Source organism: Carya illinoinensis, chromosome 4, assembly GCF_018687715.1.
Source record: "Carya illinoinensis cultivar Pawnee chromosome 4, C.illinoinensisPawnee_v1, whole genome shotgun sequence".
NCBI classification, from domain to species: Eukaryota; Viridiplantae; Streptophyta; class Magnoliopsida; order Fagales; family Juglandaceae; genus Carya; species Carya illinoinensis.
Genome location: NC_056755.1, coordinates 4,035,106 through 4,050,840, shown reverse-complemented (window position 1 = coordinate 4,050,840; position 15,735 = coordinate 4,035,106). Strand labels below are relative to the sequence as shown.

At 38.0% G+C, this 15,735-nt stretch overlaps 2 protein-coding genes and 1 long non-coding RNA gene across 3 annotated transcripts; all 3 read left to right on the top strand.

Annotated features, from left to right (window-relative positions):
* Window positions 1–425: 425 nt before the first annotated feature.
* LOC122308280 lies at window positions 426–3,357 on the top strand. The gene is made up of 3 exons (XR_006241969.1): window positions 426–639; window positions 768–871; window positions 3,100–3,357. It is a non-coding gene; the product is annotated as an uncharacterized LOC122308280 (long non-coding RNA).
* A 3,456-nt stretch (window positions 3,358–6,813) lies between these two features.
* Window positions 6,814–9,106, top strand: LOC122307470. The gene is made up of 4 exons (XM_043120370.1): window positions 6,814–7,642; window positions 7,793–7,946; window positions 8,107–8,194; window positions 8,303–9,106. Exons 1-4 carry the CDS (start codon window positions 6,814–6,816, stop codon window positions 9,104–9,106), a joined length of 1,875 nt encoding a protein of 624 aa, XP_042976304.1.
* A 1,208-nt stretch (window positions 9,107–10,314) lies between these two features.
* Window positions 10,315–11,792, top strand: LOC122308450. Its single transcript, XM_043121778.1, has 5 exons — window positions 10,315–10,352; window positions 10,447–10,656; window positions 10,768–10,860; window positions 11,115–11,210; window positions 11,325–11,792. Exons 1-5 carry the CDS (start codon window positions 10,323–10,325, stop codon window positions 11,712–11,714), a joined length of 819 nt encoding a protein of 272 aa, XP_042977712.1. The 5' UTR covers window positions 10,315–10,322; the 3' UTR covers window positions 11,715–11,792.
* The last annotated feature ends 3,943 nt before the right edge of the window (window positions 11,793–15,735 follow it).

The window sequence follows — 15,735 nt, the reverse complement described above, 5'->3', positions numbered from 1 at the left end:
ATACACACCATTTTTCTGATACAAAAGCTGATAGTGGGTAGGTTATCAGAAAACACTCCTCAACGAGTGAAATAAGAACAATACAGCGTAAGCTATATCTCTCAAAATGAACAAGGATTAAGGCTCAATGTTTAGAGAAGAGAGAATGACACTACAAGAAATCGGGGTTATTCCGGCGATTTAATAATCGCCGCAAAATATTTCGTTGGCAAAAGTATGTTTTTCCGGCGAGTTAAAAATCCCCGCGAAATTCATGATCTAATAATACCATTTACTAGCCGGGGCTTATAATAACTATTGCAACGATTATAAAATCGCTGCTATATTGCAATATACTTTTGCCTGCGCCAAAACTACGTCACTTTACCTCTATCTTTGGGCGCGAAGTATTATTTTTCATCCTCGTCCCGCGTCCCCCCCCCCCCTGCAACCACCAAAACCCACCCCCCGATTCCCTACGGCCTGCTCCTTCGTTCTCCACAGCCGAGTAAAACATACTGTCCTTCTCCAAAAGACCACCGACGCCATATGCTTACCTATTTCAGCCGAAGGAAATCTCCAGCGATTTAGCCACACCACCACCACGCCATTTTCTTCCCACGGAGGTTGAACCAGAGTCCATACGGCTGAAAGCTTCAGGTTCCATTCTTCGTCTCTCTCTCTCTCTCTCTCTCTCTCTCTCTCTCTCTCTCTCTCTCTCTCTCTCTGTCTCACACACTATCTCTCTCTCTCTCACTCGTGAAAACCCTCTGATTTTGTAATCCTAGGGCATTCAGTTGTTTCCCCTTCTCTATCTCCACCGAAGATTGAATGGGAAAGTTGGTGCTGCACGGCTTGTGAAGTGCTTGGAGTTCTGAGTTTCCGACCACTGGTAAGCACCTTCTCCTTCTCTGCTTCTCACCACACACCCACGTTCACTTCAAGTTATAATTTTTTAGCCCCATCCTTTTCGTTCGGTATTTAACAACTGATTTTTTGCTTCCTAATTGAACTATAGTTTTAAAATTTGGACTTGAATGTAAAATGGAAACAATATTCCATTCTGAAACCCCCAATTGCAGTTCAATAATGATGCAAATGGTAGCCGACCTGCCAAGATAGATATAACTGGCTTTAGTGATTTTAAATTAAATGCTGCTGGGCTGTTCTCTGGTATTTAGTTTATCTGATTTTATCACTATGGAAAATTAATTATTGAACTGTTTCTTAGTTTTTGGCCTATGCAGCGAGTTGCTTAGGGTTTTTATTTGAAATCTGTGCTTCTCCAGTTTCTGTATATAAGAGTCCCTGACATTTCTTGCTTCTCATCTGTTCCTTTGTATGGTTTATACTTTATTTGTTGCATGGATGATTTGTGTTTTATTGGTTTGTTTCTGTTATAGTACCCTGTGGGGCTGGTTTGATGTTGGTGGTTTGTGGTGATCATTTTCCCTAGCCTTCAGACAGTTTTTAATTTGTATTGTGTTAAGTATTCTTTTTTTTACTTAAATAGGTATGTGATTTTAATTTTGACAAGTATAAAAGAGATAGTATAAGAGAACTCCTCTACATGATTTCTGATGGGACTATTCCATACAAATCAGGGTTATCTCTTCCCTCAACACCTTAAACTTGTGGGCGAGTTATCTTTTAAGGGATATCAACATTTGTAATGTTTTTCTTTAGTTCTGTTTCTGCTTTAGATTGTACTTAGGTTTATTCTCTTGTATACTACCCGTGTACTTGGGCTATGCCTATTTACTATGAATAAAATCCATAATATCTATCAAAAAACATAAAAAACCTATATGTTAGTTAGCTGGAAAATGTTCAACAGAGTTTTTTCCAGCTAGACATTTTTGGATGCCATATGAGTTTTGGAAAACGGATGACAAATTTAGCCTTTTGATTGCTCTATGTTCATGATCACTAATATGATGTAGAAGAGTCTTTGAATCATTATTTTAGAACTTAGATCAGCAAAAGAGTACTCACTTTTGCATCATGCATTTAGAAGCCACAGTTTGTGTTTTTATCAAATAGGCGAATATGGCATAGCATTTTTTGTGTTATTTTGTTAAGAGTAGGTTACACATTTATTACTTGCAGATATCGCTTGCTTTAAGTACTCTATCACAGTTTGTAATACTGTAAATAGTTACAGTATCAACATCAAACTAGTTTTTAGTAAAAAACTACCGGGCTAAAGTAAATCTCTTTGCTAACTTTTAGTGCACATGTATTAAAATATGTATTAAATAAAGTATTAAAAAAAGTTAATTTTTATTCTCTAGAAATACTTATTATAAACTAAAGTAAGTATACAAAACTGACAACTCCATTTTTGGATCAAGATGTATGGGGGTTCTTCCTTTAACTTGAGATATTGAACATGCATATGATTGTTAAATCTATTCTTCCCAAACATTTTATACCCACACCAAAATTTGGCAGATCATACATCAAAGCTATTTAAATTGACCAACTTTATGAATAAGTTTAGAGAAAAAAGATGTGATGCATATCGCTAACATCAATACACCTGTAATAAAGGAACTTCCTCGATGGGCAGTTCCGCTCCAAGGTCTCCACGAGCAACCATTGCCTGCAAAAAAATAAAGAAAACTAGTTCTGTTGCCATAGGAAGGATGATATGTCTTTGAAGGTCACAAAAAGATTCTTTCAGATCCTTAATATGTTTCCTCATATCAAAAAAAAAAAAACTAGAAGATTTGTCCAAAAGATTGCTAATTAGTTAACAGTGAGTACAAGCATGTTATTTTTATGGTTCCCTTTTTTTTTTTTTTTTTTTTCTGGGTGGGGGGGCGGTGTGGTGACCATAAATTCTGTCCTGATTTCTTTTGTACTTATATAATCATCTGTTTTTAATTCTTTGAGAATATTAAGCAGGCAATGAACTTAATGTAAAACTTCCCACAGCAGTTTTTTCTGAGATTAGGGATCACCTGTCAGCACACTTCTTAACTTTTAACAACTGCGAAACACCTGCAGTATTATATGTTTTACTACTAATATTGTTTTAATAATTGGTTGCTTAGGCCCTGTCTCTTTCTTGGAAATAATTGTGTGTTTTAATTTGCATTTGGTTTGAATTTGCAGCAGATTGCCATTGTGCAGCAATAGCAATTAAAACATCACGCACATCCTGCCGCGACTGTTGTTGCTAAATAGGTAACTATGATTTTGTATTTTTGGCCTACTTTCTGGCTTGATTTGCTGTGAGTGGCAGAAAAGTACAAGAACTTAGATCCATGAAATCCTAGATGCATAAACCAGTGGACTTGGTATGGACTTTTTGGTTTTAAAGACTACCATGTATAAAGCGAATAATCCAAAATTTCAATACTATTTTTGTCATCCGTTTGTCTTCCATGTTTAAAACAGTATTTTGATGAATACATATAGAGCTAAAACATTAACGACCAATTCTATGTTTACACTTATATATATGGCCTGTTTAAAACAGCTTGTTTTTCTCCTATGAATTCTTTGTACAATGTGGGATCTGATTATTTATATGTTGATTATAATATCACATATTAGTTATATATATGTTATAACTAGTGTGTGTTTTATATAGAATTATTCAAATTTACTTTTAGTGTGATTAAAAGAATAGAACATCATATCCTAGTATTTTAGATTGTTTAAAGTTAATTTATCTTTTTACTCGTTTTGGGATCTCAGATAACAAAATTGAGTCTTTTGTTATAAAAATTTAATTGAATGGAAATATAGATTTTATTTTATTTATTTTTATTAATAAACAAAAGACTCAATATACTTTTGTTTATTTATATGAAATAGATTAGTTAAACTGAATTAGAAAAATAAATAAATTGATGATTTAAGGATCGATGGCCACCGACCCTATTAGAGAAACCCAACAAATCTAGATTTTAAGGAAGGTCACCCTTAATTGATAGTCATGTCCCTTTTTGTACAGGCCTCTGGATCTCTCTCTGCCATTACTTCAAATCTTTGGGTTTTGCCTCTACCATTAGGCTCTAGCCTTCCTTTAGTGCTGATAAGAGAGGCAGGCCAAGGGCCACATGAGCAGTTTGACATTTGTGTTTGTGGTTGAGTTATTGACCATGCTAACTCAATAAGAAATTAAAGGGTTGACCAGATTTGGGTTTTTTTTTTTTTTTTTTTTTTAAAACGTCAACTATAATTTTTGCATATAATTATAAAAATGTTATAATTCTAAATAAATAAATTTACAAATTGCTATAAATTTGTAACTCGTGAAAATAATTTGTGACATTTTACATATATTAATATGATTATAAATTTATTTTTATAATCATTTTGGTTCTAATAATAATCCACTTTAAATTAATTTTAGATGAAATTAATTAAAGGGTTGTCAACTTGATCATTCATTAATTAATTTCCATTAAAAACAAAAGGAAAGTTGCAGCATTAGTAGCAGTAATTACTTAAGACCTTGAGTGAACTGATGTGAATAGATATAGGAAATTGGGGAGAGATAAATGTAACCATGATCGATGGGGGTACTGGAGGGCCTGAGGCAGGCAGCTGGCCCTGCTGTACGTACTTAAAATCGTGTCTACACAGACAATGACTGCCCCTTTGCTTTGCTTGCTTGCTTGCTTGCTTTATTTGATGTGATCAGAGTCCAAAGTCTGGGCACAAAGCATTAAAAATAGTGCAGAAGTAAAAACCAGCAAGTAAAAAGAACATTTACTTCTATAATGCAGCAGTGTATAGATATATTTATATAGACCGGCCTCCCTAAGTACTTAAAGCTTAGGGATTTTGTCCTTGTCTATGCAAGGTACATGATCATCAGCTAGACAGCTACATCCATCTTTTATAGCAGAAAGCTATTGTTATTGTGGGTGATGTTCTCTAGGAGGCTGGAAGAAGGCCCATCCTCATGAGTCATGCAACAACGAACCAATGAATACTAGAAATCATTGGATTGATATACCAGTTATCCCCCGAAAATGCCTAGACTTCAAGTTAAACATTTATACTCCATTCATGAGGTCCACGCTATGTTCGTTTAGGGATCCAATTGGTAACTAAATTTAATCACTCAATCAAGATTGTGATACCATGTGATCAGAGGCTTCTCTTATAATCTTGATGTCTAATGTACAACTCAAATTTCCTCACTCATTCCACTAACTCAACTGTGGAATGAGTGATACTTGTAACATACACACCTTTCTCATATGAGCAAGGCTTTCAACAGATACACATGCTAGACATATGTGTATGAATTCTACATTTCTTCATGTTCAAATTTCATGTACTATACCCGTCATGCAATTGCATGATGTTCCCAAAGGTCATATATTTTGCATAAATTTTTCCATGTTTGTCAAACGTGACTTCATCAACTACCTGGTAATCATGGGCTCTGTTTGTCTAACTCTATTCCTCACCCACTTTTTTTAGATGGACAAAAGTTGGATGAATGAGCCCGATAGACTATTATCACCTGCATACGCCGAAGGGGTTAAAAATTTCCTGACACAAGCCCAAATTCATGCAAGTGGACGGGATCGCATTCGGTGTCCTTGCCGTACATGCCTTAACAATCTGTGGCTTCCTATACTTGAGGTGGAAACCCATTTGTTCATGAAAGGGATCAATCCAAATTACACACAATGGATATTTCATGGGGAGGAGGATACCACACAATACGTCAGTGACGACGATATCTCGAATGAGGATATACCCGAAGATGATTACATTGATGACATGCAGCAGATGTTGGATGACATGCGTGCAGGCACCTTTGTTGATGTGCCACAAGAGAACACTGGATCATCAAATAGGCCACCAATTCCTGAAGATTCACCTGCAACGTCTTTTGACAAGCTACTGGAGGATGCCCGACGTCCTCTTTTCGACGGGTGTACAACATTTACAAAGTTGTCTTTCATTGTGAAGTTATTACACATCAAATCAATCGGTGGATGGTCAATTAAATCATTTGACATGCTCCTTGCTCTATTGCGGTCTTCCTTTCCTGATGCGCTCTTACCACAATCATATGAGGAGTCAAAGTCTTTGGAGCGCGGGTTGGGTTTCAATTACCATAAAATCCATGCGTGCCCCAACGACTGCATCTTATTCTGGAAGGAATATGCCACGCTTAATGAATGCCCCATATGTAAGGCTTCGAGGTGGATGCCAAATACACACGGATCACGCGTCATACCTCAAAAAGTGTTGCGCCATTTTCCGTTGAAACCGAGATTGCAGCGTCTTTTTATGTCTGCGAAGATAGCAGGTGATATGAGATGGCATAAAGAGCATCGGGCAATAGAAGATAGTAGTATGAGACATCCGGCTGACTCTGAGTCTTGGAAGAAATTTGATGAACATCATAGTTGGTTCGCTGCGGATCCTCGTAATGTTAGGCTCGGACTAGCAAGTGACGGCTTCACTCCCTTCAACAACTTGGCTAAACCTCATAGCATTTGGCCTGTGATCCTTGTCCCGTATAACTTGCCGCCATGGTCATGCATGAAAGACCAATTCTTTATAACATCTCTGATTATTCCAGGGCCAAGGTCACCAGGGAATGAGATCGATGTTTACTTGCAACCGTTGCTGGATGAGTTGCTTGAACTCTGGGAATATGGGGTACCCACATATGATGCCTCAAGTAAGGAGACGTTTACGCTGCATGCTGCATTGTTGTGGACAATCAATGACTTTCTTGCATACGGGAATCTCTCTGGCTGGTCAACAAAGGGAAAATTAGCTTGTCCGTCTTGTAATGCTGACACGGACTCCAATTAGTTGAAATATGGCCGAAAACATTGTTATATGGGACACCGACGTTTCTTACAGCCAGATCACATGTGGAGAAGGAGGAAAGGGTTGTTCAACGGTAAAGAAGATCATCGCATGCCACCAAGGGATTTGGGAGGATACGATATTCTAACTCAATTGCAGATGATTGGGGATGTGACGTTTGGCAAATCTGTTAGGAAGAGAAAACGTACTGCCGAAGAGCTGAATTGGACAAAGTGCAGCATATTCTACACGTTACCTTACTGGTCAACACTTCGACTTCGGCATAATTTAGATGTTATGCATATTGAGAAGAATATTGCCGAGAACGTCTTATTCACTTTAATGAACAGTTCAGGAAAAACTAAGGATAATATCAATTCAAGGCGTGACCTGGAGTTATTGGGCTATAGAAAAGAATTACATTTGAGGCGTGAAGGTTATCATGTAACAATGCCGCATGCACTGTACACATTACATGGAGATGAAAGGAAGAAGTTATGTGAGTGGCTACGCGATATCAAATTTCCAGACGGGTTCTCTTCCAATATCTCGAACTGTGTTTCTACACGTGATAGCAAAATCACTGGGTTGAAAAGCCACGACTGTCATGTTTTCCTTCAAAGACTACTCCCAATTGCTGCAGGGGGGTTTTTAAGAAGTGACATTGCCTTGACTTTGACTGAACTTAGCACTTTCTTCAAAGAGTTGTGCGCTCGCACACTGGATGTGAATCGCCTATCCCAGCTCCAAACTGATATAGTCACCATTTTATGCAAACTGGAGATGATATTCCCTCCCTCCTTTTTCGATGTCATGGTCCATCTAGCTGTCCATTTGCCCCATGAGGCTATACTTGGAGGTCCAGTACAATATAGGTGGATGTACCCATTTGAGAGATATCTAGGCAAATTCAAGCGGTATGTTAAGAATAAGGCCCGACCAGAAGGTTCAATAGCCGAGGCCTACATTCATACTGAATGCCTGACATTTTGCTCCATATACCTCCAAGATGTTGAGACGCGCTTCAATCGAGCTGACCGCAACATTGATGCTGATGAAGAGGAAACTATAGATGGATTCCGAGTTTTTAACCAGAAAGTTCGTCCTTTGGGTATAGCTTCCAATGTGCAATTAGAAGATAAACTCTTTAAGGCAGCCATATGGTATGTGCTCAACAATTGTCCGGAGATTGGACCCTATATACAGTAAGCATCAATCTCTTTTAGATCAAAATCTACTTCCATCTCAAACTTAACAAGTTTTTATATATGCATGCCCATAACGCTTGTTGAACTGTGTTGCGATTATGTGCTCCAAATTCAGGGAACACTACGAGAAATGTAGGGTGCAACACCCAAACAGCATCGTGAGCACGCATCAAACCGAGTTTGCAACTTGGTTCAAGCACTGTGTAAGTTCTCCTCCATACTTATCTATGTTGACATCATAAATTTATTTGACATGTTTTGGAATTATGAAAATAATAAAAACTTGTAAATCTTCAACAATATTGCTATAGATCCAGGAACATCGTACCAAGAACCCGCTTGATGTGTCAGCTGATCTGTATGCGTTGGCTTGCGGGCCTGACCGTTGGGTTGCATCATATGATGCATGCATAATAAATGGAAAGCGGTTTCATACGAAGGGTCGTGAACTTCGCCGGCGTACACAAAATTCTGGGGTTTTGGTAACTGGGGACGAGGCCACAAATAATGCAGACTTTTATGGTTGTCTTAAAAATATCATAGAGTTACGCTACATGGAGTGGCGTCGGGTGTACCTATTTGAATGTGATTGGTTTGACGTTGGTGATCGAAAACGAGGGGTTCGGGTGGACGACCATATGATTAGTGTCAACTTGAGCAGGACTTGGTATAAGGATGAACCGTTCGTGTTGGCAAGTCAGGCTGATCAATGTTTCTACATAAGAGATTTAAGGGTGAAAGGGAATTGGGGTGTTGTGCAGAACTATACAAATAGGAATGTATACAACATTCCGTCCATGTTGAGGAGTAACGCAGATATTAATGATGGCGAATCAAGTACCCATGAGGCCGATCAAGAAAATGAGTCATCATATTATTATGAACCAGTGCAGTGTGATAACTCTGATCCAGTGTCAACTCCACTGGATCGGCTTGATATACCACCTAGCCATATTGATGCACGGGAAGTCATGCATGTGGATGGTCAATGCATAGATTCATCAGACTTTATTAATGATGACATGATGAATTCTGGCTCTGAAGATGCGTGTAGTGAGGGGGAATATTCAGATGAGGAGGACCTATCCACAGACGATGATGTTGGGTCAGATTAAAAAAATATGCCAGGAACTTCTTTGCATTAAGGTTGGTACCACAGATTGTGACATTAAGTATTCAATATTGTTTGTGATTACCAATGTTTTTTTTTTCCACATTAAGTATACTTTTTGATTTCTTTGACTGAACTAATATGTAGAATATCACTCCCTTGTTTTTATATTCTTATTTGCTGTAGTATTGTTTGACTTACAGTTTGTATTTCTATGAGTGATGCTTATTCAGGTGAGGGGAAAACAATAATACGTCACATTAAGGGAAAACCACTGCACAGACAAGTTTTGGTCGGAATTGCTTTCTCCTACTAGACCAATTTATCAAGAAGGCCCATCTTCAAGCTGGCGGCATGAGGAGCGCTATTAATTATCAAGGTATATAATTTATACTAATCTCTTCATGGCCTTTGTAATTATATGTGTATCATAGTGCAAGGGTTAGTCTACTAACATACTGTTGAAATTGGTAGATAATTGATCTTATTTCGAACCACTCTCGTATTACTTTCAGATTTTTGGTGTTTATGGACCTAACGTTTGTTAAAATTATTTTGTAATAATACACACGCAGGTGACCGAGCCGGACCCAGTTCTAGAGGCGGAGGGAGGCTGCGAGGTATTCGGGCTAGGCGCCATGTACCGTACTCGGCTCGCCACAACCGACCAAGGGGAGTGAAAATTGCCTCATATCACAGCCCGGAGGAGTGTAATCCTGGCTCGTCGGATGACTCCACACAGCCCCCAAGTCCCCCACCATCTACCAACCCAATCCCCACACCAGCGCCTACTCGGGAAGCCTCACCAGTGCGCGAACAATCACCTCCTAGAGAAGACGCGAGATTGGAGGACGCCAGTATACCACAAACTGGTATATTGACTTTTTCGATATATATTGAATGCATTGACAAAATATGTGTTTGTTATAATTATGTTTCTTTGACATTACATATACTAAGCTAGTGAGTTTTTCAATACAGTTGCGGACGCCCCCACAGAACCTGAAGTAACGCAGCAACAAAGAAAACGATTTCGTGGGCCCGCTAGATGCATCGAGTTTGAGAAGGTGAGGAAGTACGGGAAAATACTTTTAAAGATAAATGATGGTGAGACTGCCCCGTGTTGTGAGCATGCTTCTATGTTCACGACACGAGTATCCTGGATTGTTAAACAATACTGTGACATGAGCTATGCGCGCTGGACTGATGTCCCAGAAGCCATGAAAGAGGAGCTCATTGATCGTGTTCGGGTAAGTGATATCAATTCGATATCATATGATGAGTTTGAAGTGGTTTATATGTCTCATAATGGTAATATTAATACTAGTTTGCTCTGAATTGTAGTCTGACTTCGTGCTCGACTGGGAACGGGAAAACCACCGATTGACGGTGACAAAGGCACTTCGTAAGCGCTTCAACTCCTTCCATCACGATTTGCACAAGATTTACCAATCATTTGAAAGCCATGAAGAGGCGTTAGCTAGTGGGACAAGCTTGGTGGACCCTCTTGTATGGGTCAAGTTGTGTGGAAGGTGGGGCAGTGATGCATTTAAGGTATATATTAACCAACTCAAATTTCTGTAATAAATCCTTAAATTAGTATGTCTAAAGAGGCAAATATAGTGGCTGTTCAACATAGCTAACCAAAAAACGTGTGCATTGCAGAAAATTTCATCTCAAAACCGGGAGAACAGGAAGAAGCAGGCAATTAATCACACATCAGGACGTAAATCATTCGTCCGAATCCTTGAGCAAAAGGTATGAGAATGCCTCCCAACTGACCATGTTCATTTTAATAATCTTGATCGCATTCCAAACACGTATTTTCTATAAAAACGTTCCTCTACATGTGAATCCATTTTCCTTTGCATTTTTGTGATATAATTACCACAAAGTTGGGTAGTGGTTGAATAACACGATGTGCTATTTGTAATTCCATGCACATAAGTTAAACAATAAACTTATGTTTCTACCTCGAAAAACTTCTTATACGTGTTGCTCATCTTCTGTAGCGCGCTGAGAATGGAAATTTGGTTGACTTCTATAAAGAGACGCGCTGGTCGAAGAAGAAGAACAAGTTTGTGACAGATGCTACAGAAGAAACATACGTGAGTAGATTACATACAGTCCATCTCCCTACAATATACTATTTTTGACAATAATAAATGAGTAATTTTTTAGGAAGAACTTATGTTAATAATCGTTGTTCTGTGCATGTGCAGAAGGAGATGACAGGTAGGTTGGATGGCCTAGAACCAGAGCAACGTAATGATGAGGCAGCAGAGACTGTCTTCAGGGAGGTCCTTGGCCATCGACCTGGATATGCGCGAGGACTCGGGGAGATGGTCATTCCCGAGTCAAGTAGACAACGTGACCAACTTAAGATGCAATGCTACCTGTCTGAGATTGAAAGACACAAGAAAGACTCTGAACAACATAAGAAAGATGCTGAAGCGTATAAGAGTCAGCTGGATGAAATGAGATCAGAGATGCGGGCTCTTAGGGCGCATCAGATGCAGACTGATAGATTGCTTCAGGAGTTCTTTAAGGATCATCCTTCATTCACTGAGTCGTATCGACAGACTCAGTGTAACGATTCCCCCGACCCATAAGGGGGGTGACATGCTCCTTGGTTTTTTGTACTGGATTGGGTGGTTTTTTGTTAGACAATATCACAACTGGGCAATACATATATATATATATATATAGATATATATATATCTATATAAATATATCCATCTCAATATATATAGATATTACTATATCTATATAAATATAACCTGAAAGGATTTGACAGTTTGAGTTATGGAGGTATGATTTCTGTCCTCAGCATTTTTAACACCTAATTTTTGCTTGGGCTTGTTTGGGGGGTTTCAACTTTTAAGGTTTGAAGTGGTGGTGTTTTATTGCTACATTTGGCAGGGGAAATTGGAACAAATTAGATCTGTTTTTACGAGGCTGACACCTTGCATCATATGGTTCCAACAAAATGATGAAAAAAAGGGAGTAAGACTTTTGTAAAAGCTTGAAAGTGTGACGTAAGCTGTTGGAAAACGTGCATGGTAAGTGGGTTTGGTTGTATGTTTCTTCATGTAAATGGGGGAAAACGAAAAGTTACTTTTTCTAAGTTCGTTGTGCTTGTTACCATAAAGTTTATATTTAATTTGGAGTTGTTCATTGATCTCTACCTGTTTTGTAATGAGACCCAGTTCTATTCACGTAGAGGTTGAGATGAGAAGCAAGGAGGACGCGTACAATCTTCCATTTCAGACTTAATCAAAACTGAACAGAGTTTGGAGGAGAGAGTTCCAAATGAATCAGATAAGCTGGAATGGTATTTCTGTATTTACATTTTTAGCTCCCAGCTGATACTATTATGTTTCTAGATCTCATTTATTGTCTTCAAGTATATCATACAGTTATATATAAATGTAAGTTATATTACATATTATCTTAAATAACAGAACTAGTAGCTTCCATAGGGTTTTGGTCAAAAGGAGGATGTTTCATTTGCAACAACAAGGCATTGCAAGATGAAAGAGCATTGAAATTCAAAACAACGGTAAAGAAGGGAAGTATGCATTGATATGTCTTGAGGTTGCCAGTGGAAACCCATACTCTCTGTTAATGATATTCAACAGAGATCAACCATTTCTGCATTAGACATGTTTTAGGTTTTTTCCCCTCTATTATTTTACAAATATCTTGCTTCTTTCTCCATCTTAGGACTGAAGAAACCCAACAAGTGCTGTAGGTTTATTTAAAGTAAAATAAACCTATTCCACGGCAGTTAGAGATTTACTAACACCATCGCTAAGATGGTACTCATTAAAGTCACTTGTCAACTTAATCCCATCTCCTTCGGACATATTAACATATTAACAGAAACCAGACCTGAAAATTAGTTATGAGCGCCCTATATTTTAGATACTAGACTAACTTGTTGATTTGGTTTGAATTACCATGCATTATCAATTGGGGAATAGAGTGAAGGTAAGATCCATAACCAATTCTAATGTCGCTTTTATTGTTATTTATCATTGTATGTTTTACTACTAAAACATGTTTATGGATCTGAATGGCTTCATTCAAAATAGGGGCAAGAGGTTGCCTTGGAACAACCTTTTTAAATTTGTGGCTGCAAAAAACGTGTAACTAAATTTAAGTAGAGTTAATGCTTATCTAGAATATGAGAATGTGGCAGAGTATTTAAGGAAGCCCCGTGGAATCAGATTTATAATCATAGCAGGTTATACACTTTTCCTTAGCTTTCAAGCGTGTGCTGTAGGTTGTATCGTGCCAAGTGTTTAGTTCTTTCAGATAATGTTGGTTGGATGAGTCTCATGTATCAACTATTTAGGCAATGAATACTTCCTTTGTTGGTGTTTTACAGTTTTAAAGGCTTTGAGCACCAATTCCTGAATGATGAAGCTCTTCGACATGTCCCAAATAATGATGGTAAGCTTCATTAACACTGATTGCATACAAGAAGTGATTAAGTTCTGTTACAGTACCCTCACTGCAGTAGTATAACTTAAGTTTTGGTTGTGGTGCACCTGTCATAATGGAAGGGGACAAAAAGCTGGTCATGCCAATATCTCAACTTAATTGCTGAGTGCTGATTTTGCTGCTGACTTAACATATTGGTATGTGAGTCATCTTGCGGTATGTTTTTCCCCCCCAGCCAGCAGTTAGTATAACTGCTGCATGCATATTGGGAATCGACCCATCAAGGGTTGGCAGATACTCTAGGTTAGATATAAGGCCTGAACTTTGCCCACAGTTTTGCTTAAATACATCGTTCAGATTTCCAAACTGATTGGTCATTTAACTCACTCAATTAATTCATCATGTATGGAATAATTTACGGAAATGGTTTGCCTAAGCAGGACACAATCAGGGTTATTTTGACAACCATCGATACACACCTTGCTCATGCCATTCTTTTCAGATTCTGCATGGGGAGTGAGTTAACAAATTGAATCAACATTTTGCTTATTTAAATTGAGTCTTGTTTCATCAGATTTTTGGCCGAGTAGTATAAATTGAGTCTTGTTTCATCATTTTTTGGCCGAGCTTGTATAAATTGAGTCCCCAGGACGTAGTTGTAGCTAAAATTCTCATGCTTCTTCGAGCATATTGCACATGCACCATAGATCAATCCATCCATGGCTGCTTGAATATTAAGCAACTCGTGGTACGGCTGCGCCCATTTTGTACCTGGCGCATGCAAATAGGTGAATTGATGGGAATAACAAGTTTTGGAAAAAATAGTTGGCTAAGGTACATGATTTAAGGATTTTTGCTTTTTCCTTAATGTGATCCAAAACAAAAACTAGAGAAACTTGTAGTGTACATGCAATTACGACATTACAGCCGAGTAAATATATATATTAGCATACAATAGAAACCCCCATATCAATTAGTAATTGCATGCTGCAGCGAGCTATCGGAAAGAACAACTTAATAATAGGGTTTTTCTTGGTCATCCAAATGCTAGGATCAGTTTCTTATTTGGCCAGCGATTCTTCCTCAAACCGCTTATTATAGGATGAGATGAAGGGCACTCTATGGCTTCTGACTTTTTTGCCACTTTCTGTCCAAGTCTTGAATCGCCCGACAGTAAGATTTATATGACCAAATGTTAGTAAGTTATTAGTCTCACCATTAACAACAAATAAATCTCATCTCTGCAAGACTTAATACACTTTCAACAGCATGCCATAATTAGTTAGTTTACCTTGTGCCTCTATGATTAATACTAAATCCACTGCATTTATATTTTCTTAAACTATCTCAATTTCTGATGGGCCTGTTGTCAATTTCTGAACCCTTGTGGATATCTCATGTTATTTTCAGGTGATATGGCCAACCACCTTTATGGGCTGACCGTTGTGGGAGCGGCGTTATCTTGGTGTTCACCACCTTTCTTTGTAAAAGTCATCTTGTGAAAATTGGATGTTTTAATTGGTTGAAAAGTCCTGAACTAATATGAGATGTTTTACTGGTAGTTGTTGGTTTTAGTGAGAGTAGAGTCATCTAGAAATAACTTATACTAGTGATATTTATCTTTTGAGTAATTAGTAGCTCAGTTTGTAATTGATATGATTCGTATAATGCACCACCCAATGTAAAAAGATATTATATGATTGTTGGTCAATTCATTTGATGCATATGAGTAAATTTTGAATTGAATAGAAATGGTTAGCTCAATTTTTGTTTAAGTATGGAAAATTAAATGATCATGTCTATCAGGTGCTATTCGATGAATGGAGAAAGTATAAATGAGACCTAGTAACCCATTAAGAATATTGGGTTACTAGGTTATATAAAATTCGATTTTCAGGTTTCTCCAGCGATTTTTTAATCGCCGTCAATAATTTCAAAAAACCATTTAATACGATAGATTCCCATTAGAAAATCCTATTGCAGCGATGTTTAGTCGCTGGCAAATCATATGGCAGCGAGTTTTATCTCGCTGCCATATGCTATTGAAACAGAAAACCATATAGCAGCGATTAACAAACCGCTGCCATATCATATAGCAGCGAAATTTTTATCGCTGCCATATAATTTGAAAAGTAGAAATGGATTTAGCAGCGATTAAGACAGCGCTGTCATATCATATAGCAG